The sequence below is a fragment of the Geospiza fortis genome, unplaced genomic scaffold (assembly GCF_000277835.1).
Source record: "Geospiza fortis unplaced genomic scaffold, GeoFor_1.0 scaffold275, whole genome shotgun sequence".
NCBI lineage: Eukaryota > Metazoa > Chordata > Aves > Passeriformes > Thraupidae > Geospiza > Geospiza fortis.
In genome coordinates this window covers 5,032,520-5,058,169 of record NW_005054341.1, presented here as the reverse complement: position 1 = coordinate 5,058,169, position 25,650 = coordinate 5,032,520, and the positions used below count along the sequence as shown (strand labels likewise).

The window sequence follows — 25,650 nt, the reverse complement described above, 5'->3', positions numbered from 1 at the left end:
CGCGCCCGCCAGCCCCGCGCCAGGTGAGCCGGGTCCCCCCGCGGGGTGATTGGGGTTCGCTTCCCGCCCCGGGCGGGTGGATGCTTTTTTTCTCCCCTTGTTCTCATCCATCTCCATTTTATTTTCCTCTTCGATATCTAAGTTCTGGAGGGGCTGGGAAGTCAGTCACCAAAGATTCGGCTCCTGACCGATGGAGCGCGCCGGGACGTGTAACTGGGCTTTAAATCCTCTCTCGGGCTCTGCTGACCGCGGTTTATTCCTTGTCCAGCCCGGGGGTTTGTTTGCCTTGCCTGCCCCAGGAGACCTTCCCTGGGAATCCTCTCTCGGGCTCTGCTGACCGCGGTTTATTCCTCGTGCTGGGCCCTTGTCCAGCCCCATTCCCGGGCGTTTGTTTGCCTTGCCTGCCCCAGGAGACCTTCCCTGGGTATCCCTGCCTGCCTGAGTGGCTGCTGCGGGCAGAAAAAGCTGAAAAACCCTCTCTGGTGGGGAGGGAATGGGTTTTGGGGAGCTGAGGAACGCAGTGTGCTCCCTGCGGGATGGGGGAGTGGGAAATGGGACCAGAGCCGCGCATCAGATCACAACCATCGGCTTCTTCATCCCTTAGGATATCGGTGTTCTCCACGGAGGCAGGAAAATTACTTGGAGAAGTGTGCAGGAAAATTACTTGCAGAAGTGTAAAAACAAGATCTTGAAATCTGCGTGTGCTTGGCTGTCCGTGGCGTAAGAGGAAATGGAAGGGATGAGATCCCAGATGGAGCGTGGCTGTTAAATTGTGCACATGACACGCAGCCCTAATCCTGCTCCAGGCGCTGCCAGGATCACATGGCTAAAAGGGACGCCTTGATCTCCCAGGCAGAGCGGCAGGAAGGGTTTTTCCTCTCTCCCTTCTCTGCAGGGAAACTGTGAAGGGGTGTCTGTGTGTGTAAGGAGAGCCCAAATCCATGGAAAAGTGTGCCAAGATGTGTTGGGATGTGTGATGTCCCCTTTGCTGCCTAATGACAACCTGATGCTGTTCCTGAAGAGGCACTTGGCTTTGCTTGTGGCAGGATTTGCAGTGAGAATCTGCTGGAATCCTCTCGTGGTTATTTTCAGTTTTTCCCTCAGGGCACGGTTGTTCATCCTCAGGTGCAGTTTGGAGCTATTCAATAATGGCAGCTTTACTCTGTTCCCAAAACCACCTTCCCTATGGAATGGCTTTGGGAGAGGTGTGAGTGACTTTGTGGTTTGGCATGTGTTTGGCAGTGCCATGGTGGCCTGGCACTGCTCTGGGCAGTTCCAACGGCTCTAGAGGCTCTCAGCACCACCAGGATTCCTGGTGGACACTTGTTCCTGCAGCAGTGCTGCAAGTGGGGCTCAGCTGCCTCTAGATGGACCTGGCTTGGATGCCAGGAGGGAAATATGAGCTTGGTTTCAAGTTGAGTTCCTAGATAAAATACTTGGCTGGCATGTAATACATGGCAGGGATTTTGGAAGTGTGTTCTAATCCATCCCTGTGGCAGGTTCAGGGCAGCTGTCCTGGGAACAGCTCCAGCCAAGTGTTTCTTGCATGGAAGGGGGTCTGCTGTGGGATTGTGGGGCAAGAAGGGGAGGGCTGGGCTTGGGAACTGCCCATTGTGGGGTTCAGAGCCCTTCCTGGGCCGTCTAAGGTCTCTGGCTGATTTGGTGGGTCCCATGTGGATGTTCAGGCATCTCTTCCCTTGCCAGCAACCCTGTTCCAGTGAGGAACAGAGAGAGGCGTGGAAGTTTGGAGTTGTTCAGAGCTGGGCTGGCAGATGAGTCTGTAACTCCCAGCAAATCTGACCTCTCTGCTAGGCAAGGGCTGTGCTCTGCAGAACCCTTTAGTTGTGATGTTTGGAGATCTCAAATGATGAAATACTTTTATCTCACTGTGTGTTGTTTTCTTCCAGTGAAACCAGAAGGCTGGAATTAGGAAGGCAGAGAATGGAATACACAATGGCTGATCCACACCTGTAAGCCTGTTTAAAAGCTTCTTAGGGGTTATTTTATTTTAGTTACAAAGGTTCAGTTATCTTGGAATGCCTTTAGAATGTTGTCTTGAAGGTTTTTCAGTAATAATACATTTATATTCATGTTAAGTGTAATGCAAAATTCATGTCTTCAAGTTATTGATGAAATAGCTGCAGCAGTAACATTAATGCCTCATTCTGTGCATACTAAAATCTTGGGAATAACCAACATGCAGGTTGCCTTTATCCTATTTTTACAAAATCACCACAGCTTAGTCCATGCTGGAGAATCCCAGGGTCTTAGAAAGTTGAAAGCCTTAAGAAGCCCTAGGAGATATTCCAGGTTCTGGTCCTGCTCTTTGGATTTTTTTTCTGCAGGGTCAATTTAATGTAAATTGCATAGCAAGTCTGTACAAAAAAAAAAAAAAAAAAACAACCAAAAAAAACCCAAACCAACAAACCAAAGCACAAAGAAAAAATAATTTCCAGAAGTCCCAACAACCAGACAGGACTGAGAAGTGTCATCAAATGCTCCATTCCTTTCCTCAAAAGTGTTCTGTAAAGCTCCAGGGACTGAGCGCTGGGTGCTGTGGGACCCTCTCTTTTCTGAAAGAGGCAAAAAATGCAGATACAAATTAAAGCAAAAATGTCTGGACAGGTGGGGCAGCATCACATCTACTTTGTATCCTGGTTTTATTGGATTGGGTTTAATCTAACAGGTTTAGAGCTGCAGTTTCTCTGAACATCTTGGGGGCTTTTGGGTTGCAGTTTCCCTCCTGGCTGAAGTGGAGCTGTGAGCCAGGGGCATCTTTGGGTGCCCATTTCCCTGTGTTGGCATTAATGCCATGTGGCTGCCCTGGAGGCACATCAGGAAAGGGAATCTGGTTTGTAGTGGGAGAGAGCTGGGTCAGATGGATTTCCAGTGCCCCTCTTGGTGGCACCATGGATTTAGGCAGCCGTGAAACCGCAGCTTCGCTGTTCCTGCTTGGGTGACTTCCAGAACACGTTCCTCTGCTAGTTTTCATTTTGATTTAATGGGATAGGAGTGACTAGCACATAATCCATTTAAAACACAGTTACAGGAGATTTTTTTATGTGTTTATTCTTTGGAACACCAAAGCCCCTGTGTACATCTGCAGATAAGTGTCACATATATATTTATATAAACGTAGGTGTGCAGAAGAGCAAGTCTTCTCCTTTTTGGTGTTTGGGGCAGCTCCCCCTCAGTGTTGGTGTGTGTGTCTGAGGCAGAGTGATTGTGATGGATGCTTTTGGTTTATTTTCACACCTTTAAGTGCCTATTCTTTGCCCTGCAGAGTGAGGCAGAAGCTGCAGAGGCACCTGGAAGCAGTGTCAGCACGGCAGCAGCTGGCCCTGCACCGGAACCAGGCCCTGCGCCGGGAATTCCTGCAGCTGGAGGCTCACATGGAAACCACAGGCTGGGAGAGCATCTGGAAGATGGAAGTATCTTCCTATAGGACTTGGTCATGGGTGTTTGCTGTTGTTATGCAGGAATCTCCTGGTATGTCCTAGAGCTGGAAGCAAACTCCATCAGGGTCTGTATTTCAGTTTGTAGGATAGACAGGTCTGAAGTACCCCAGATTCAACAGATGCTGAAAGAAAAAGCCAAGCCCTGAGGTTTCTTGAATCACATTATTATTATTATGTTGCTGTTGTTGTTGTTGTTGTTGTTTTTTCCTAAAGTACAGTTTGGGATGTTATAAAGTAATGATTCCAGATTTTTAAAAATGAAACTGGAACGTCTGCTTATACCGCTGATGCGTGGAGCCCCGTTTTTGAGGGAGCACAGTCTGGGAGGGAAATCAGTTCATTCCTGCTTTCTAAGAGCAGTGGCACTCCACAGAAACACTTGGCTGTGTTTATTCCTCACACAGCATTAGCCTGTTGGATCTGACATTCCCAGAACATCTTTCCCTGGCTGCAGTGCAGTAGCCCAGAATTCAGAGCCTGTCCCTGGGCTGTGCCATTCCCTGCCTCTGATTTTTACTTGTTACTTGAGGCAGAGCAGGAGGGGAGCTGTGCTGCAGTGCCAGCTTTCCCCTGCTGTTTTGAAGGGGATTTTCCTCCTCAGCAGCCCTGGTGCACACCAGTCTGCCCAGTGTCAGGGCTGGTGGCTCTGACACCTGCTGTGAGTCCCAGTCCCAGTGCCACAGGTCGAGCTGCTCGTGGGGTTTTTGTTCAGTCCTTCCATTTCGGTGTTCCTGTGCCATCCATTTTATCTTTGCCAAGTTACAGTTACTTTTCAGAGCTGCTGAACAAATGACATCTCCTCCGTGTTAGTTATGGAAAGCAGGAGAGTTATGGAGCATGCAATCATTTAATCTATCATGGGAGTACACAGAAAGAAATTATTGCTGTTTTCTCTCCTTTTTTTCCATAGAGAATGCCCTTTAGGAGTGCTTTATCACAACTCTGTGCACATTTATTACGTGGCTGTAGCTCACAAAACTCCTTTTGTTTCTGAAAGATGCACTTTTGCTCCCTGTGTTTGATCAGTAATTTTTAGGAGTATATATAAATTCACTTCAGCTTTCAGCAAAATCCAGGAGTCACATCTGAGTTTCTTCTGAGCATCTCAGCTCCTCACGTGGTGAGGTTTTGTTCCCTAAAATTCCATGTTCAAGTTTCCTGAGCGGCTCCTACCTGAGAGCAGAGCGAAGGGCAGAGGCGGGCGAGTTCATTGTGTGAAGGATTGATTCCCATGCCTGTCCCCTGATGCAGCACGGGTCCTGCAGCTCTTTCAGCCCCGTTGTGCTGCTGCTGCTGGGGGCTGCAGTTAGCAGCATGCAGGATTAATTGCAGGTGCTGCCCAGCTCTGCTCCCAGCGCTGCTCCAATAAACCCGAGTGCGACAAGCCACATTTGGAGCAGCCGGCACGGAGCCCTTCCTGCAGGGCTGCTCTCTGGAAATTCTGCCAGGGATGGCTCCTCACAACAGCCCAGCCAGTTGTAAGATGGGCTGTGAAAAACACATCGTGGAGCTCAATGTGTTTCATCCCAAAGCGAGTCATTGTCTGGGGGCAGCAGCAATATTTCGGTGCTACAGGTGCTGGGTTGGGATGCAATAAATACAATAAATAAATACAATAATATGAGCCAACAGGTTATTGCTGTTCTGTGGGATTCTAAATGATGGGGATGAATAAATGTGTATGAAAGCCCTGCAGCAGATTGCGTACAGGCCACGCTGCCTGGGCAGGGGAGCGGAAAAATGAGGAGCAAATGAGATCCCTGCTTTTAAATATGGTCTGAGTTAAAAAGGCTGTGGGGGCTTTGCATTTAAAGGTGCACGTTTTGCAAAGTGGAGTCTCTTGGGCTGGGGGGGGTTGTTCGGCCTCCAGTTTTGTGTGACGGATTTGTTCCCTTTTAGGAGCGGTACGGAAGGGAAATTAAAAACCTGTTATCCCTTCGAGAGGGCAGCTTGTCAGCAGGAGGTGACAAGGAGGAAGGACCCAGCGAGCAGGTAATGGGGGGGAAATGGGCTTTATTCCAACACCGTGCTCTCCTCAGAGCTGCACAGCCTTTCCGTGGGGATTGCGGTGCTGGCACGTGCAGTGTGAAATTGTGTGTAGCACCCGAGAGAAGGAGAACCACCAGGAAAAAGTGCAATAGTTTCATCCAGAGAGCCAGAATTAAAAAAACCGCTGACTGTTTGCACACGTTGTCTTGTTGGCTTTTATAATTCCTGTGCTGGATGGTGTGGAGATGGTCGTGACCGAGGAGGAAATGTTCCTAATGAGGGATATTTGCAGAGCTGCAGCCGAGGAGCCGTGTGCTGTGTTTATAATTTTGTGCGTTTTGACCTTTCCTCAGAAGGAGCAGAAGGAGATTGCATATCTAAGGAACAGACAAAAAGACTGACAAGGAATACTTAAATATCTGCTGCCATATATCTGCAGTAATGCAGGCTCCTAATCCCTCCTCCTATCTCCATATAAATGATACAGTTCAAGACCAGAGCTGTTTCCTCCACTAAAAGCAGCAAAGCTCTTTTAGATGAAATGTCTAAAAACATCTTGTAATAACTTGGAGCATGCTGGCAAGAGTAGTCACTTGTGACTGTGTGTGGAAGCCCCTCAGCCAGGCGGCGCCGGAATAGGCAGGACGGGAGCATCACTCCATTATTCCGAGGAGCCAGCAGCACGCGCGTCCCTTAGGCTACAGCATTCATTAAGGAAAGCTTACTGGGCTGAAAGCTGGGAACAGATGATAACGGGATATGATTTTCATATTTAATGCATTCCTTGGAAGAGTGTGTGTGCTGCAGATTGATAGAAGAATCAACTGCTACTTTACTAAAAGACTTTCTAGTTTGCCCTATAGCTACCGATGGAATCATTCAGCCAAGAAATTAACTTTTTCCCCTTTTACCTGCTTTATGTATCTGCTAAGCAGGCTGCTGGCTGCCAGGGAATGTTATTATGCAGTTAAATGTTTGGTATTTAAGACTCTTATCAGAAAAGAAACAGAGGCCACACTATTTTGTTTTTATAGTAGGAGGAAGGTTTTTGGTTTCCTTTCTTCAGTGCATTAATCTGAGTTTATAGGAAGTTTTCCCCATAGATTAAAAAGTTAAAAACCTTGAATTTAGAGCGTTCTTTAAACTGTAATACACAAAGCAGTGAAGCCTAGCAGCCTTGACCTATATAGGCAGGCCTGTGGCAGGGTGCAAATTGTGGTTTGAACTGGGAGGTGTTGTGGGGAAAGGTGAGTTTATTTTGGAATGTGAGCTGTCCAATTAGGGCAGGCAGTGTGGGAGATGGGATTTCCAGCTGATGGAAAAGTTGTCATCAGTACTAGAGCATCAAAGGCTTGTGCTGTGACTTGAGGGTTGAAAAACTGTGGGCAGATTTTTGGCACTATGACAGTGTGGTGTGCACCCAAAAATGTCAATTTGTGTATGATAATGGAGTGGATTGTGGATTCCTTTATCCCCTGTCCTCTTCCTCCTCCCTAAAAAACAGAGGTAACTTCAGCTACATTGTGCATTTTTGCCATGTCCCTGGGGTGTCTTTCAGCATGTAATTCTGTTTTTTTCACTTCAAGTGTGCTGGCTCTTCTGTCCAAAGCACGGGAATTTGTTCTCAGTGATGTGGCACTGAGTCAGTCACAGAGAGAGTGTGCAGTCAGTACATGGGATGTCCAGGGTACAGCTTGTGGAACTGGTTTTATTTCCCAGCCCTGGATTGGGATGGCTTCCTTCAGGCTGGTTGGGAGGCAGTGACTGTGTGATGCCTCCCTCAGTGACATCTTGGGGCGTCATCTCTGGGCCTTGGGGACCCAGGAGGACAATCCCAGAACCAGCAGTATCCCAGTGCTGAAACACCTCCAGGAATGTCTGGCACGTTCCTGAGCCATGGGAAATGTGCCCCTTTGGGCTCCCAGTGTCAAGGGGAGTCCTTAAGTTTGGAAGTCCCACCCTGAAGAGCTCCTTCCCAGCTGGCAGAGCTGTACAGCCCAGGCTCCTGAATCCCCTGTGCTGGGAAGTCAGCTTGGAACCTCTTCCCTGGAGCCTTCAGAAGATTCTGGACTTGGGCATGCTGGAACCTCCCAGGAACACCTGTGGGTGGCAGAGTCCCTTCCCAGGGAAAGGGATTGATAGGAATGTGCTGTGCCTGTGCCTGTTTGAAATCCATTTGTTTTGGAACACTGCATCCAGGAGCTGCCAGAGCCGTGCAGGACTGGCAGGAGGCGTTTGAAAGCACCAAATCCCACGCCTGAGAAGTAATTAGGAGGAACCTGAGAGCAGTGGTGATAGAATAAGCTGTGAACTTAATCTGAGTGGCAAACCTTTACTACTGCTTAAAATGACTTCATGGCTTTTTGTTCTGCTCCTTGTTACGTGGAATTTGAGCTTTTTTAAGGAACCTTAGTCACAGAGCAGACAAGATGCCTTTGTTTCCTTTCAGCTGGGCTTGGCAGCTGACTTGGTGTGGGAGGAAGAGGTCAGGCAGTGAAAGAGATGGGAGAGGTGTGGAGGTGGCTGCAAATTGTGCTGCTGGAATTTGGGGCTGGAGAGGAAGCCCTGCTCAGTGTGAACAGTGGCATTACGATGGCTAATTTTGGCTTTGCATAAACCGGCCATGACCCTACAGCAGTCGTGGTGACAGCAGCCACTCCTCCTAGATTGTCCTGATTGAGTAGGTTTGCAAAGGAGAAGAGGCAAGTGTTAAAACAAAGGGATTTGGCAGCAGAGTGGTTGTATCCTGGAGCTGGTTTTGTGCAAGTTCAACAGTCCTTGGAGGAAAGTGCCATTCAAAATGTGTCTGCTCCATGTCCTGTGTCACCTGGTGGGAAAGGCCATGTCACTGCCATGGGAAGAGCAGGAGGGAGACAGTGAAACTGAGTTTTGCCTTGTTCTGTGGTGTGAGAGAAGCTGGATCTGCTGAGTGATTCACACATAGCACACGATGGTCCCTCTGGGCCTTGTGGGCAACTCTAAATGTGGGTCCAGGGTCTCCAAACATGTGTAGGATCCTAATCCCAAAGATTTGACTCTTTGTAAAATCCAGTCACCATTTAGATGGGTTTGAGTCCTTGGTGTGTGTATGTGGGTCCCTTTTGGCTGGGCTGGGGGTGCAGGCAGCTTCTGCCACTGGATGTTTTGGCTCATGGAGCTTTGATGCAGGCCTGGGCCCTCATTTCACACAGGCTGTGTGCCAGGGGTTGTGTAATATTAATGCCACAGCAAAGTTTTGAATTCTGTGACACTTTTCTCTTCAAAGACCAGCATGTCACCCTTAAGAAGCTGCCACACACAGTTTGTGTCCTGTTTGTCTCCTCAGCCATGTCCCACTGTGTGTTTCAGGTGCTGCAGGCCGGAGGACAGGTGGGAATTGGCACCAATGCAGCCGTGCCAGGAGAACTGGGCTATCCAGCAGCAGCCTTGCTGGGCTGCCCCACACCAGCTGCCTCGGCCACAGGAGGTTTGGGCTCTCAGCAGGAGCCCCCTCTCCCTTCCCCATCCCCTGATGGGCTCAATCCCGAGAGCGGCAGTGCTGCTGGAGGGAGTGAGGAGGGAGCAGCAGGACACGGGGACCTGGGTGCCAGTGAGGAAGGCTCTGAGCAGCTCACCTCAGCCTCTGGTGCCAAAGCAGCCCCCCTGAGGCCAGGAAGTGTTCCAGGTATGGCAGTGGTGTGTGTCCCTGTCTGCCTCCACCCCAGCCAGAGCCTGCCCACAGCTGCTGCTCCTCCTGCTCCTCTGGCACTGGGCTTGGAGCGTGGTGGCTCTTGCTCCTTCTTTCTCTCTTTGTTCCTTTCTTCCTTTTGACTCCATTTCCTCCCAGGCTGCTCAGCGGGACAGGGAAGGATTTGCTGGGGGCTGATCCTGGTCAGGGGCATGTGAGGAAAGATTTCCTCACTGCTGTGCCCACAGAGGCCCTGGCATAGTCTAGCCTCATGTGAAGAGGACCAGAGGAGTCACTTCTGGGTCAGGCTGATTGTGTTCTCCCTCAGAGCTGGTGCATGATGGCTGATAGATTCCCCCAGAGCTGATTTGGTCACCTAGCTGGTCTCTGTGCCGAGGGGGTTTCTGAGAAGTGCCAGGTTTGCTCCCAAACCCCAAAGGCTGCAGCCTCTCTGGACTCCCCCTTGTGAGAGGAGCGTGGAAGGACAGGGGCTGAGGGCAGGGAAGCCCACAGACAGGAGGAGCAGAGGGATGGATGGATGGATGGATGGATGGATGGATGGATGGATGGATACTCTCACACATGGTGAACAATGTGGGTAAGCTTAGTTTCAGTCCCTACACTGTGAGCTATTCAGTGGTCCTGCTGATGTTTTGAGAAGAATAATTACAGTCTTTATATCTTTGATTTATTATTTTTTATTGTTTTTACAGGGGCAAAGCCTAGCCTGAGTAGCTGGTGGGCTCCCAGGGAGGGGAGCAGTGCCAAGCTCCCAGTCCCTGCCGATGCTGAGGAGGAGACGAGGCCAAGCATTCCCAGCCTGCAGCAGGAGCAGAGCAGGGATACCCACGCTCCAGAGTGCTCCCTGCTGCCCCCACTGAACCCTCCTGTGGCCCAGGAGGAGCCCTTGGACAGCTCAGCGCCACACAGGTACCACCTCCCTGTTTCCTGGATCAGCTGGGCTGGTCAGGGCACCAAAGCTCACACCACATTCTCCCCTGTCCTGTAGTACCTTGTACCTGTGCTGGGCATTCAGGGGCTTCGGGCACCTCGGTGGGGTCAGAGGTGGCAGGTGGATTTGCTACTGCAAGGATTTGTTACTAAAATGCAGATGATGTTCTTTAAATGTTCAGAAGTCTTATTCCAGTCACTCTGCTTGGTAAAACTTCCACTGGTTGAACATTTTGTTTGGAAATAGAGAAAGAGAGGACGAGGACACTGCGCTGCAGACACACGGCCTGTCCTCTGCTGCAGGATTTTGTGGCCAACAAATGCAGCGCCAGAGCATCGAGCTAAATCCATCCTGGTAGGATTTTCAGCCCCGCAACGCCCTCATGAGACAGGGAAGTGCATCCCTGTCCTGGTGGGGCAGTGCCCACAGTGAGGTGGTCCCCAGAGCTGGCCCGGGTCACCCGGGAGGCCTGGCCCGGGTCACCCAGGAGGGCTGGCAGGTCCGTAGTGGGACGTCGTGCAAAGGAAACAGCGCTTTACCCCTGGAGAACAGGTGCTCCTGCAGAAGGAGTTCTCTTCTGCCAGTTGGTTGGGGTTTCCCATCTTGGTTATTAAATCTGTTAATTCTGTTCCTGGGTATGTTGTGGTGGTGCTGACGTCAGTGCTGGTTTTGGTGTTGACACCTGAGCAGAAACTGGGGGCCATGGCAGAAACTTCAGTAACTTTGTCCTTTCCTATTTGCATCAGGCTGTTGCTCACTATGGAAACATCATCTGATTTACATGTAAAAAGCTTTCCCCCAGTCGTCTCTTTGTATCCCACCTGTTAATCACAGCAGAGCAGGCGAGAGCACCGGGTGCCTGTGTCTGTGAGAGGAGTCAGAGCCGACCCCAGCACCAGCAGTTTAACCTTGTGTTCCCTCCCCTGCAAGGCCTTGCTGTGCAGTGCCTGATGAGACACAGAGCAGCTCTTGAGGCCCGGGGAAATTATACACAACATTTGAGCGCCTGCATTGTCCCCAGCACACGGCTGGAACCGCAGCACAGAGCTCTCCTCCCGTTGTGCCAAGCTGAATGCCTCTGCTTCTCAAGGCCATGGAAGTGGGATCACCACTGCTGGTGCTGCAGAAAAGATGCAGGTTTTAATTTGCTTCACCTGAAAATGAAAAGGCAGATCCACCAGCAGGAGCCGTTCCCTTGTTGTTCTCACAGCAAGGTGGGCTTTCCAAGGCACCTGGAATGCAGTGTGCACACTTGAGCCTTGCAAAATTAATTGGCCAAAAATCTTGTGGAAAAGCTTGCAAGTGATTAGTGCATAAATTTCAATTATACACGTTACAGAAAGTATGGGAATGCAGCTTCCTCTGCTCTGTCACACCAGGGATTCACAACATGTGATGTTCTTCCAGTCCTCATGGTTTTCTCTTGCGAAATTCCTGTGCTGGCTGAAGAAATGTGCCGAAATTCGCCAAATTATGCGTATTTGTTACCTTAAGTTGAAATACCTGTAACTTGGACTCTCCCACTGCAGCAGTGTCACTGTGGCATCAGAAGGAAGGAATTGTTCATGCACTTCTGGTGAATTATCTGAAATGAGTACAAGGGATGGCATTGAAAGGTGCAGAGACCATGGCTGACTCCAGAGGCAAAACCAGTCCTTGTTGTGTGCCAGGAAGCCACACATTTTTATCTTGAGAGCAAATGCCTCTCCTGTCTTACTGCAGAGATGCCAGCCTCTGTTTTTTAATGAGTTTTTGGTTTTTTCCCTGCAGTAAAGTGTTTGCAGCCAAGGAAGGGAGATGTTGTTGGGAAAGGTGATTGAGCAGGTTTCCATCTCGTTGCAGGTCACAGTAGGGTGCTGCAGCTTTGTTGCCTCAGTTATCAGATCTGGTGATTGTTGGACAGTGTTCCAAAGGATCAGAGGCTGCTTTCCTGCCTTCTCACACCCAGCTCCACGGGAAGAGCCTGGGATGGGTTTCCTATCAGCAGCCCCCTGGCACCACGGGGGCTCATGAAGGCTCTTGATGTCCCCTCCCATGGAGCTGCTGATCCAAGGGGAAAGGCTCCCTGTCCTCTTACCATTCCCTGCAGCACCCAGCCCTTTCTTTGAGGGCTTAAACCCGGGGGGTGGGAGGCGGGGGGAGAGGGTCTCTGAGAATTAGTGTGGAGAAAGATGATGACTATTTTAAGGCCTGAGCTGAGGGGGTGGAAAAAGGCAGAGCTAATGCCTGTGCTGCTTCAGCTGCATTGAGGAGGACTTAGCACAGATGGATTGTGCATTACAAAATGTAACACATAATTCAAGCTGTCAGCTTAATCAGACTGTTTCCAGGAAGCAACCTGTAAAAGAGAAGGACCTCTTGTTTGCTGACCTCTGATCCGTAGCCTGCTGCAGATTGTCATACATTTTGTTTTTCTTTATGTTGGTGTCCCTTCCTTCCCCTTCCCTTTTTATTATTGTATCCCTCTCGAGTGGCACCCTGGAAGGACCACCCAGCGGGAGGAAAACAATGGGAAACGAGCCGGCCGCTGGAATACAGGGTTTGTAAGGCTGGGGGAAAAGAGAAAGCACTGTTTAACTGCCTATGTGATCTCCCGGGCATTGTTTTGCTTATTAAATGTCTAGGAAACTCGACTAAAGACACAGCAGCCCCCACTTAATTGTTCACTGTTGCCCAACACTCGGAGGGAAAACACAGCTTTGGGCACAGCTCAGCACGAGTGTGCAAATGCCGCAAGTTTTTGTGCACAGAGCTTCTCCCTGGAGGCAGAGTAAGCCAGGGTTAACCGTGGAAACATGTCAGCTCCTGCATGTGGGGGAAAGAAAGAAAGAAAACTCTCTTTTGCCCCAGCTGCGGTGTTCATTGCTGGCGAGACCTGGGCTGGGAGCCCCACAAAGAGGCAGCCGGGGACCTGAATAGCCATTTACACCTCTGTCCCGGGATTAGCCCGCGGCATTGTTTCAGTGGTTAAGTCCTCATTTGCATCATTATAGAGGTGCAGCTTCATCAAAACCCCTCTGAGGTTCCAGGGCTGTCCCCATACCTGTAGGTGGTCACCAGATTTGTTTCGCTTGTGGAGGTGAAGGAATTAAAGTGCTCGGCACGGGGGTAATTTCCGTGCAGCGGCTCAGCCCGGGCTGATTTTTGGATGGTTTGTTTGCTCATGTGCTTCTCCCACCCCTACCCCTTCCTGCAGAGCTCGGGAATGTGGTTCTTGCTGTTGGAAAGCTCAAACGAAGCTGTTTATTTTCCCAAGGGATGCAATGGGAATGCACTGACGAGTGCTGTCACACGTCGTCGGTCACTCCCACCCTGTCTGTCCATCCGCAGGTCCGGTGGGATGCAGGCTGAGCTCCAGGAGCTCTGCCAGGCGCTGCAGCTCCTGGAGGGGCTGGTGGAGAGGACGAGCCCCCGGCACCGGGCGCTGTACCAGGGCCAGCCCTCGGGGACGGCAGAGCTGCCCAGGTGAGTGAGTGCAGCCCGGGTTACAAACGGCCCATGCCAGAAAAACACAGCAAATGCAGCAATAGAGCAAAGGGAATCTCCAGAACTGAGTGTTGCCAAAACCAATGGCAGAGAGCCCTTGCTGTCCCTCCTCAGTCTCTGGGCCCCCAAGTGTAGAAGTGGGAATTGTTGGTAACTTTATTGACAACGATACACAGCCTCCACAGACTGAGACTCTTGTAGGCAGCTGATGATTGGAGGATTCCTCGGGAATTAGGGAAGAGGAGCCCCAAACAGGCCTGCCCCCAGCTTGCCACTGGAGGGGATGTGCTCAGCTTCCCTCTCCCTGGGTGGCTGCACCTGGTACATTCCAAGTGCTGAGTGTGACCTCCCTGTCCTGTCCCACGTGTGTCACAGAGCACCACGGATGTTTGTTTGTCCCTCTCGGTGTCCCCTGGCTGTCCTGTTTCCAGGCTGTGCTCACGGGGCTCGTCCCCCCTGCTTTGTGTTGCAGTGCTTGTGCCGGGGCCAGCGGGCTGGCTCAGGGTGACCTCAAGGCGATGGAAGCCATGGTGCTGCGGCAGCTCCAGGCCGTGTCCTGGAGCGCACGGAGCAGGAACCTCCCGCTGGAGAACACCGATGAGGCCATGGGCAGAGCAGGGCATGAGGAGCACGCCAGGTATGGGGGACACAGAACCCACCAGGGGTGAGGAACGTCTTTGTCCCTGCCCTGGATCTGTGCTGCCCCTCTGACACCGAGGCAGCCAGGCCAGCACTGGCAAACAGAGCTGTTGGGGCACGGAGCCTTGTGGAGCCCGCAATGGGAGCATTCAGGAGTTCATTTATTTCCCTCCCATTCCCCAGTGGTGGCTCCTGCTCCACAGGGCAGCCTCAAGGTCCCCCCAGCTCATCCAGTCCACAGTGTCTCCCACTCTCTGGCAAGCAGGGAGTTGCAGGAACTCCAGACACCTCTCAGCCAGCCATTCCCAGGATCTGAAAGTAAGGCTGACAAATGTAATTCTGAGAAGGAAATTATTCTGTTTGAGACAGAAGATGCACGTGGCCTTTGAGAACAACAAAGCGCAGTTATTCAAAATGGGGTTTTTTTTCCTGTGCATATGCCACAAGGACAAGTGAGAATTACTTTTTTTTTTTTTTCAGGTCTCTTTAACCCAGGAATGAAAACAATTTCCATTCTATCTTGCTTAGCTTCTGTCTAGACCTCCCTCCCTGTCGCAGGCTCCGCAGTGCTCAAGTGCTGGCAGGATCGGGGCACTTGTGAGCGCTGCAGAAGGGTCTCTCTGCAGTACCTGCCTCTCTTGCAAGGCTGATACGCCTGCGGGCACCAACAGCTCCTTGTGTCTCCTGAATGGTTTCTTAGGGACAAACACTCCTGGAGTTAATTGGAATTCACTCCTCTGAAACTTCACTGGAGCAGCAAGAAAAAAAAAAACAGCTTTGGCAAACAAAAGGATTGCAGGATTGAGATTTTCTACATTAAAAGACGCCTTAGTTGCTTTTTTCCTTTTCCTTATTTATTCTTTCTGAGCAAAAGACAAGCATGGAGCAGTGGGTGCCGGCCTGTGCCCCAGGGAGTAAGCAAGGTGCTAAGACCAGGGTTGTGTCTTTGGATCCTGAGCCTCAGGACCGGGCAGGCATGATGATGATGATGATGATGATGGTCACCCCTGCCTATCTTGCAGAACTCGCAAGCGGCTTCCTACATTTTCCACTTTGAACATTTTAAAAAGAAAAATGGGAATTAAGGACCAGATGGGTGGTGGCTTTTCCCAGCACATGTAGGTGAGGTCTCACTGAGGGTGCCGGTTTGTTCCTCAGGGACGCGGATGCGCTGAGGACTCTCCTGAGCCGCCATGGCTTGTTCCTGAAGCAGCACCGGGTTCAGCTCCCAGAGCAGGTGGCAGAGATGTTTGAGCAGCTGCTGGCTCCAGGAGAGGAGGAGCAGGAGCACCAGGTGGGCACTGACACCTTGGGTAAATCAGGGGCACTGGAGGCTCTGCACTGCTGTGGCTGTGCCCTGGTGGGGTGTGGTGGTCAGGGCAAGGACGGGCAGGCTGTGGTTAACCAGCCCTGGGGTCTCAGGGAAATATATCCAGTGCTTCATCCCACAGGAAAAGGGACTTTTTAAGGTTCCCACCTTTATGCCAGTCAGGGATTGGAACAAGCTCAACCCTTTGCTCTAGTGCAAACCATCATGAGGCTTCTATCTTCATCTTTCTCTGTGACTTTTTATCATGAATGATGTATTTTGACTTTTTTAAAGCGGAGTGAGGTTTGGTGCTGAACACACATTTTATAAATGGTAGCACACTCGTGGTTTTTCTAAGTTAATGCAAACGTTTATAGCCAATTATTTAAATAAATCTATAGAACTGGTATTCCATAGGCTGTGAGTGCCTCAGCCCCTTACTGTGCTGTTAATCAATTGATTTACTAAACAGTGAAAGAGTTAGGGCAGAACACAGAGTAGATTTTACAGACTCAAGTCCATATTTCTGTCCCAAAACCCGCCCCAGAGGAACACCCTAGATGTCAGGTAGTGGAACATCTAACAGAAACACCCTGAAAGCAGATTACCCCGAGAGTGTAGATTAGCCTGAATGCGTGTGGGAAAACACTCCAGGGGGAGGATAATGGAACTGTGGCTGTTTCTGTTTTGAATGCTCAGATTGTGCTGAGAGAGGCCCTTGCAGGAGAGTGTGGGGATGAGCCACCTGTGCAGAGTGATGAATCCTCTCTCGGCCTGCCATCGATCCCGACCAACGGCGGGGAAGGAAAGCAGAGGGAACTGGCACGGCAAGAAGCAGGTAAGGGGTGTTCCAGCTCTGGCTGCCACTCCAGGTTCCTGCTCTGGACATAGGGGAGCTCTGTCCAAACCCCCAGGGGACTGTGACATAGCCACTGGTAGACCAATGTACATTTGTGATGGGGGATTTTCCTCAATATCTCGGTATCGTTGTGATTCTGGCTTCCCAAACTAAGTGATGCCTGTGGTGGTGGGTTTTTTTGCAGGAGAGGAAAGGCCAGACCCTGTGGCCAGTGTAAAGTGGGTCAGTGAGTTTTGTGCGCATGTTTACAAAGCATCTCCCATTTAGGAACTGGGGGATGTATTTGCTGCCTCTTGTGACAAAGCCAGACCACAGAAGGAAATGCCAAAATGAAAGGGTTCATGTGGGGCCATTTCCCAGCTCAGGACGTGCTGGTGTCAGGAAGAGCCCCGTTCGTTCCTTCACACAAGGGGGGAATACATTATTCCAGTGACGGCAGCTCGCTTGCTCTGCTCCTGGAGCACCCCTTCCATTGGAGTCTGGCAGCAGCAGGCAATTAGGCCGCTGTGCTCTTTGCACAGCAAATGCAAACAGGCTGCTCCAGGCTCCGAAATCCACACCACTCTTATGTGCAGAGGCGACCAGACTTTGATTTAAGCTAATTTCCTGCAGTGGGTCTGGCACACACCACCACCACCAGGCATTGCTGCAGGTTGTTTGTTTCCCAAATCCATGAGGTCTTCAATTCCTCAGGACATTTGGTTGGCTTGTCCTTCTGTGAGGAAGCTACAGAGAGGCAAGGTAGCAAGTTCCTAGTGGGCACTGCTTTTATGAGCAGTAATGGATAGTTTAGATCAATAAACAAGAGATAACAAAAGTGGGAAATTAAAGGGAGTAGGGCTTAAAAGCAAGCAAACGGGTCTGATGGCTGCCGCTTTGAAATGGTTTCATTACGGTGTATTCACATCCAGAAGTCACAGGCTGGAGTGAAGATGAGAGCAGGCAAGAAAGTGTGGTGGGAAAGATTCCCATTACAGGTGGAAGGGGTGGCTGCATATTAACCTCAGGCCCAGCATTCGACTGGGTTATACAATCACACCCCGGTGGCTCCGTGCCGCGGGCGACTTCACAGGGAGCAAACCCAGCTGCTCGCCCTGAGCGCAGATTAAATGTCACATCGCAGGGCCCACGTTGGCAGAAACAAAGGTGGGGGGCACGGTGCCTCTTTAATTCCTTGTAATCATGTTCCATGTTTCACCGTGTGAATATCCTCTCCGCAAGCCTGTCAGGCCCGCCGTCCGTGTTACAGGGGTCAGTCTCTGTGGTGGAGATCCAGTAATTATATGGCAACTCCAGAGGCTGCTGGTTTGATTCTTTCCGTGAGTAATTGACTGGGGATCATTAGAATAAGTGTGAGGCAGATCCCTGCCAGGCAGGAACCGTGCCTATGCCAGCCAGGAGCCTCCTCCTCTCTGCCTCCTGTACCAAAGCTGCCTGATAACAGTGGCTCCCTCCAGCCAGTGCCATCACTGAGACTTCCTGACCTCTCCTGGCTCTCTCACGGAGCAGACATGCAGCTCCTAATGCTTCCTGTGTGCAAAAATGCCAAGAAGCTCCTCAGCCAAACCCAGTAACTCAGTTCCAGTCCATCCCTTGCTAGGGAGCTGTCTCTGCTGTTCCTCTGTCTCCGGGAGTGAGGCTTCTCACACCTCACTTGAAAGCCAAGCTGCTCCTTTCAGACATGATTCATCTTCAGCCCGTGATCTTCTGCGGGCTTCTTATTCCCCTCCCCTCCTCTCCCTGCCAGGCAGCTGCTCATTCCCTTTTATCATCACCATTTGCTGTGGCCCTGGGGCTCTGGAGTCATTATGGACCTAAAATAGAAGCCACATCTCTTGTGTGTTGGCTTTTGGGCTCAAACAACTTGTTTTGAGGGGTTTAGATAAACTGATATTTGACAGCCATCCATACATTATTGTTTTGCTGTACAACTTTTTCTGAACTTAGGGGATACAAATTTGGGTTGATTTTTTTAAAATTTCAGTATTTGCTGCATTTTTTAAGTGTTGGTTTGAAACACCAGAAGCCTTTTGGGGCTTTGGGATTTGATAGACTTCACTGTGAGAGCTGTGTGGATGCACTTCCAAGCAGCGTTTAGGATGGCACTTTGTGAACTCTTCTGGAGTTTTGGTTCATTTTTCTTTTACTTCTGTTGCATAAAAAGATAACAAAAATATTAATTTACTTGAATATCTGTAAATATTCCAGAAGTATTTGTGTTGGTTCTTTAATGCCCTGTCCAGAGCTCATGGGAGGCCACCTGTGGACAATGGGCTTTAAAGGGATTGTACCTGGTCCACAGCTGGCCCAGAGAGGAGCTGGCTGATAACAGCAGGCTCCTGTGGTACCAGGTTATGTGAGGATACAGGGGGAGAGTGGGGCTCATTCTCAGCTCCTCCACAGATGCTTTGTTTTTTGTGGGGAAGACGCAAAAGAAATTGTTCAGCTCTTCTACTGTTCCTGAGGTAGGTGAATAATGCGAGATTAAGAAGGATAAAACCCATTATTTCTTGTTTTGCTGGATGACTGTTCAAGAGTCTCATTTATGAGTAGGAAATTGCTGATTTTATTGAAGGGGCAGGTTTGTTAAACCTTTAACAAAACCAGATTCTCTCTCTTCCCTTCACTTGTCTTTGATTTGAGCAGGCGTTAAGGCTGTAGAGGATTTGAATAAAAATGGTGTCACTGCTCCACTCCTTGGGCTCTGCTTTACAACAGCTGGAACGGCACCCCCAGCTGCTCTCCAGGTCTAAAATCTCCTGTAGGAATAAGGAGGAAAAGCCCTATTACAAAGAAAAAACCAGCTATTTTTAATATATTATATGGGAACATGAGGGAGCACAAGCTGTATTCTGCCTTCCTTTTCAGGCCACCTTTAATGAGCCAACAATTGTGTGACCATTTTTCCCACACCCATGTGTCCTTCCTGGTTGGGTCCTCCTTTGAGGATTCCAAGGTGCTGCTTGGAGTGCACCAATTAAAGCATTTAATAAGTCTCACTCAACCTTTTGCTCTGTTTGATATCATTTGATACGTTTGGGATGGAGGAAGTTCCCTCGGGCCAGCGCCAGGTTGGACACTGCCCTTAGGTCAGTGTGGATGATGCCATCCAGCAGCTCATGTTGGACACTTAAGTTCCTAAAGAACCTCTGAGTCTTTGTGAAATTGTCAATTCTGGGTGGAAATTCTTCATCCATCTCTAAGCAGAGGCAGCAGCAGCTTGAGTGCTGGTTTTGGGGGAGCGGCAATGCCATGAGCTATGATACATCATGGGAAAGGGGATATTTTTTTTTTTAACCCCCTTTATCTTTTTTCCCCTCTCATTCTTGATTTCTCTTTCCTCTTGGGCAAACTCTGGCACCTCTTTGCTGGAAATACCTGAGACCGAGCAGGACTTTTACCACTGCAATCCAAGTGCAGAAGGGACTGGGAATGTGCACAGCCAGTTAGGAAGTGGAGAATCCAATGTGGACAGAAATACTGAATTATCCTGGTCAGGGACATTGGTGACAGCAGGGCTTGGTTGTAGTTTCAGTGCTGTAGATAAAAACATATATAGAAAATACATGTATGCAAAGCAGCCTTTTAAAGTGGGATTTGTGCTTGAGCATCGTGTGCTTTGGAAACGAATACAAAGATGAGCGATTGTCTGACTCCTGTGAATGAATCCATTTGCCTCTTCTTTTTTTTTCTAAATCAATCTTTACAGAATGGAAATGAGATCCACAGAGCAGAGGGAAAGGGAAGAAAGGAAAGTGGGGATAACAGGTTTTGAAATAGTTGTGTGTTTGGCTGTTTAAGTCACAAAAATCTCAAGATATGTGTTTAATTTGATTTTTATAGGATTTATTTATTTTTGTCTAATTCAAGAGAATGGTTGAAAACACAGAGGTATCAAATGGCATTGACAGAACTGTAACATTCCAAAATAATCTACATTAAAGGGGAAGGAGAACAAAAATAACCTTTCTGCTTAATGTAAATGGGAACTTGGAAGGTTCATAGTCCCTGTTTTTCCTGCACAGGTGGGGATCACAGCCACGACAGTCCCGAAGGAAGTGACAGTTTGGAAACACATTCAGAAAGCAGCTCCTTGTTGGATGGAAGCGCTCCTCCCTTCTCCAGGTAAGGCTGTAACACTGGAAATGGTTCCATGAGAGAGAAACCCCGACAGAAAAGGGCTGAAGCTCCCCTGATTTATTTTTGTACTTGGACCAGGGTTAAGGTTGCTGTTTCTGTAATCTAACACTGCAGGTTTGGAACACCTCAGGATATGAGCTCCTCCTTGCTTTTAATCTTATTGCTGCACGGATTTTTAGGTTGCTGTGGGTGAGGCCAGTTCTGATTCTGCAATTGCTGTTAAAATCATAGAGTTTCTATAATTCAAGCACATTAAATATGAGCTGTAACCGAGCATTGCTGACTGGTGTTCCTGCTTTTGCGTGGGATTAATTCTTACCATCTTAGGTTAAATTGTTTTCTCTTTTCGTATTTTCTGGCACTTTGAGAATGACGAGCCAATTATTATCCTGCCTTGTGCTATGAAATGCAAGAGTGTTCCTGTAGATGAGTTTTTGAAATATTATATTTTAGCCCTTCCCTGAAGCCTGGAACAGCAGGAAGAGCAGGATAAGGGCCCGAGAACTTACTTACAGGATCACTGCAGCTAAGTAGAATGTGTAATTTAAAATTAACTATTTTTTATTTAAAATTAAAGCTCTTCAAACTAAACACCATTGCTGCTACACTGCCGGCCAGTCGTGCCTGTAGCCACTTCTGCCTCAGTTAGATGCTATACATTTTTTTTACCATTTTTTTTCTTTTTCTCCAATTTTGATTTGTAATAGATTTCAAATAATTCCCTCTGGTCTATAATTCCAGGCCTCTCAGTGCTCAGCAGCAGCACACTTTGTGCAGGGACGCGCGATGATGCTGCTTTACAAAACCATGGTAATAAAGCTGTAAGTCAGTGTTAGAGTTAGTTTCTGTAAATGTTTCTGTGAGTTTCTCAAAGCCACGGCGGGGTTTGGGAGCAGCCCTGGGTGCCTGGAGCGCGGCACAGGGAGGAGGAAGATGCAGAGCTGTTTGCTGTGCCGTGCCGTGCCGTGCTGTGCCGCAGTTCTGCGGCACTGCAGCTCTGCTCCCGGCAGCCACTCCTCGGGCTTTATTGCTTTCACAAGTGGTCTCAAACCCACTACTTGAGAATAAACATCCCTGCGAGCTCGGCCATGGCACTTTATAAATTCTCCTTTGCCGCGTTTTGTCACTGAGCTGATGAGTGACCTCAGCGCGGACCCCGCCGGACCGGAATAAAAACCGTGGCTCCTCTGATGTCCCCCAGACAATAATTATCATGTGCCAGTTAAGCCCAAACTACAGCTGAGGGATTTTACTTTAAAGCGGAGGCTCGGGCGCAAAAATGCATTTATAGCTCTTTGTCTGGCACCTCATTATGTGTGGGCCTGATTCATTAAGTAATTGGTTTGCAGTTGTTTACATGAGTATTAAGGCTTTCTATTCAGCAGCCTTTGAGATACACATTGTGCAAATGTTGCATGTTATGAATGCGGAATGAGGGGCCGGGGCCCGGCCCTATTGGCTAAACACTGCGCGCTGTTGAAAAGCAAGAGAAAGAGATTGGGTGCTGTTTTGCATAGCAATGACTTTCTTAATAAGCTTTACAGATTGATACACACAAGCTATAAAAGATGCAAAGAGATACTCTTAGCACATTTATCCATGCTCGTTTCACTATTATGGGCCTGGAGAAGGGAAGAATTGAGGGCTTTCATACTCGGGTTTTCAGTGCATGTCTTCAGTGCATGAGACTTAATAGAATCCGATGTTTATTGTATTATAAATCATGGGGAAGTAGGCAGATCTGCAACAGTTTATTATTAAAGATTCTTTCAATGTAAATCTTTTTCTGCCATTGTATTTCCTACAGCAAAATCATTTTGTGGTTGAGTGGGGATGAAAGGCATAATGTACGACGGAGTGAGTCTTAATAGGAAGCTGCTCTCCGAGTAAAGACCACTTGTTCCCTTTTGTTCAGCGGTGCATGCCAGAGCTTCCTCTTCTCCCACAAATGCTGCCTGCTCTACCTCCAGCAAGAAAACCGCTTTTCCCTGGCTCCTTTACTTTCCTCGGGGAATATTTCTATGCACGGAGATGCACCTCTGGGTGGGGTGTCAGGGTGCTGCAGCAGGCGAGAGGGCGTTAAGTGACATGGTCCTGGGGGGAGAAGGTATCAGAAGTCAGGGCTGAGGATGCCGGCGAGTGCAGGCGGGTGGGCAGCTATGTGTGTGGCATTCCGGGGGGCTGTAGCGATGGATGCAGCCAGTGGAGGTCACTCGCTTTCTGGGAATTCCCCATTTCGGATGCAGGCGTTTTATTTTTCTTTGACTTGTTTGCGCTGTCTCGTTTCCAAATAATCTGGAGATTAAAGGTGCGTTATCAGCTGAGAACCAAAGCCCGCTTTGGATTTGTCAGGACACCAACACAGCATAAAGTCTTTTAAACTTTAATTAATCTGCTAGAAGGACTCTGGGGGGGGTCTCTGAAGGCTGGTTTTCAGCCCTGTTGCCCAACACAGCTGTAGTGACATGCAAATAGAAGTTGGCAGAGTCGAATTCATCTCTTAATCGTTCCTGGGCCCGTTGGCTTTGGCCATCGGGGGGCACTCGGGCTCTGTGCATTCCCCACTTCCCCCTTCCCGAGCCAGTCCTGACACTGAAAACTCCACTGTGCTCTGAGGAGACATCCCAGAGCTTTGGGGCTGGCAGCAACTCAGGATGTGCACAAATGCATTTCCCTTGGAAACCCAGGAGAAGTGCCATTGTGTCGGTCTGGATTCCTGGGAGGTGCACCCAGAAACAAGGCAGGATCCGATGGTTTTATCCCCCTAGTTGTCCAATGGCTTCTGTAAGAAGCTGACTGAAAATTCCAGCAAGATTCTCTGCTGTTCCAGCTGTTTGTGTGAGCTTTGTTTCCTCTGCCTGCACCCCCAGCTGTTGCAGAAGCAGTGCTGCTGGGCCGGCAGTGCCCTGCCAGGTGTGTGGGGAGAGGCACCAACATCTGCCAGCTGAGCACAGAGGGAACAGTGGATTTTTTGGCACTGCCCCTGCTCTCCTGCACAGCTTCCTTGCAGCGTTGTGATGCATCTTTGTGTCAGTGGGGGTTTTTTCTCCAGCGTGGTGAATCCAAACAGAGACTGGTCTTAGACACAGCTCGACAGAAATCTTTGTATCCTAAAATAAGGGTCATCCCACTGACAGTGTAATTACTGAAATTCAGTGTTATTACTCCAGCTCTGGCATGATGAATGGACTTTTGAGTTTATACTGCCTATGTGACACTGTGCAGAATACGTACTGTAGGTACTTGGTTTCCCAGGGTGGGAAAATTCCTCCCTTTTGGGCATTTAGGATTTCCCAAATTTTTTGGGTGTCTTTCTCGCTTGACACTAAAACATAGAGGTTCAACAGGTGCTTTAGCAAGAAGGCCCTCGGACAGGGTTTTCCAGCAAGCCCCCTTGATTACCTTGGCTCGTGTTGTCCTGGAGTTTTCCTTGATGCCTCAGGTTTTAGCTTTTATATTTTTCAGATTCTGTAGTGCTTTAGTGTGTAGATCTGAGCTTCATATTAAGGGATAGTAAGCTCTCTTCACAGAGTAGGGAGACAAAACAATTCCTTCTCTAGCTGGGGACTAAGGACAAATGATCCAAATCTCAGTCCCAAGAGCACAAACAACAGCGGAATGAAGAGAGAAAAACAAGAAGGATGAGACTTCATAACCTAAAGCTATAATTGGACAATTAATTCCAATATGCAAATGGACCAGAAGTTATGAAAGTGAGGGACCTTGTGACTGGTCGTCCATTTTTGTGACCATTTTGGATTCATCTTGGGTGTAGCCCCGGCTGGGCTCTTGTGCTGCCCAAGGTGTATCCATTGAGGCCTTTTAACAAATCCCTACTTTATTCTTTAACTCCATCTAGCCTTTGTTCTGGGTCAGCTTTCACAAGGCATCATCCTCTTAATATTAATTTTCATTATAGAGGAAAAAATATTTTCTTGGAGCTTTTTCATTCCTTACTGTTGCAGCATCTTCAATACACAAAAAGCCTGTTTCATCAGAGAAATGGAGAGATTAAAAGGCTCTTTGAAGTGAAACTGGTTTGGGTTTTCTCTTTGTCAGAGCCTGGGTTCAGTTTGGAATTATTTTAGGGAAGAAGCAAATGTGTAAATGGATATCGGAGGGTCACGACGGGGGATTAGTGGAGGCGCTGGAACCGGCCTGGCTCCATTTATAGCCCGAAACTGTCTCGGCGGAGGTCTGTGCCCATTGTGTGCTGCGGCTGCCACGGCCAGGGCCGCCGAGCGCGGCTGCTGCGCCACGCCAAGGTGCTGCTGCACCTCCCCGGCTGCACACACCTCACCCCAGAATTTATCCCCTGCTGCATTTCCCAGGTTTGGGCTGGGGGAGCTGCTGTTCGCCCTCTGGCCTTTCTGATGTCCTCGCTCTGTTTTCTGTATCTGTGTGCTGACAGCTCTCGTGCCGAGCCTTTGCTGCCACCCTGTCCCCATCTCCCTTCTCTGGGGATGGCTGGGCTTGGCCTTGGCTCTGGGCTCTTTGGGGAGCAAACCCCACTCCACACCTGGTGGGTGAGCCCTGGAAGATGAACCCCAGGGAACAGATGGTGTTTGGTAGAACACAAACATCTCTCTCCCTGCTCTCCTGCCAGCTTTGATGTTTCTCTTTGTGGGAAGCTGGGGTGGCAGTGAGAAGGTCTCCAGATGTTTCTACAGCCATGGTGGTCCTTTCGCCATGGATCCCTCAGCTGGATCTGGAAGACCAAGCCCTGGAGATGTGGGCAGTCCTCCCTGGTGATCCTCAGCACTGGACCTGAAGCACTGACCCACTGATGTTTGTTGCGGGACAACAACCATGGAGAGAAGGGAGACAGAACTGAGGAACACTCAGTTGTCAAATGGATTTTGTGAGAAACTAACTGAAAATCCCAGGAACCCCACGCTCTCATTCCAGCAGCAGGCTGGGATGTGGCCAAGGGGAAGCGATGGCTGCTGCCCCATATCTTCTCCTCAGCTTCTTGAAATGGTTCCTGTGCCAGCATCCACAGGAGGAACCTGCCAGCTACAGCTCAGCAACAAGTGGTTTCCTGCTCCATACCCCGGGGAAAACAGAGCAGCCTCTTGAGTGCATTTTCATGGGCTGAGCCTGGGATGCATGGAGCACCTCCTGGGAAGTGCTGAGGACCAGGAGATCTGG

At 49.4% G+C, this 25,650-nt stretch overlaps 1 protein-coding gene across 1 annotated transcript in view; it reads left to right on the top strand.

Moving 5' to 3' along the window:
* The first annotated feature begins 6 nt into the window (after positions 1–6).
* KIZ (kizuna centrosomal protein) overlaps positions 7–25,650 on the top strand; it is a 28,868-nt gene continuing 3,224 nt past the window's right edge. Inside the window, exons 1-11 of the mRNA XM_031058337.1 lie at positions 7–23; positions 1,908–1,970; positions 3,284–3,431; positions 5,361–5,450; positions 8,796–9,111; positions 9,828–10,044; positions 13,397–13,531; positions 14,025–14,189; positions 15,350–15,485; positions 16,200–16,338; positions 20,385–20,484. Of these exons, the coding sequence (XP_030914197.1) occupies positions 1,942–1,970; positions 3,284–3,431; positions 5,361–5,450; positions 8,796–9,111; positions 9,828–10,044; positions 13,397–13,531; positions 14,025–14,189; positions 15,350–15,485; positions 16,200–16,338; positions 20,385–20,484 (1,475 nt within the window). The 5' untranslated portion in view covers positions 7–23; positions 1,908–1,941. The remainder of the gene's footprint in view (positions 24–1,907; positions 1,971–3,283; positions 3,432–5,360; positions 5,451–8,795; positions 9,112–9,827; positions 10,045–13,396; positions 13,532–14,024; positions 14,190–15,349; positions 15,486–16,199; positions 16,339–20,384; positions 20,485–25,650) is intronic.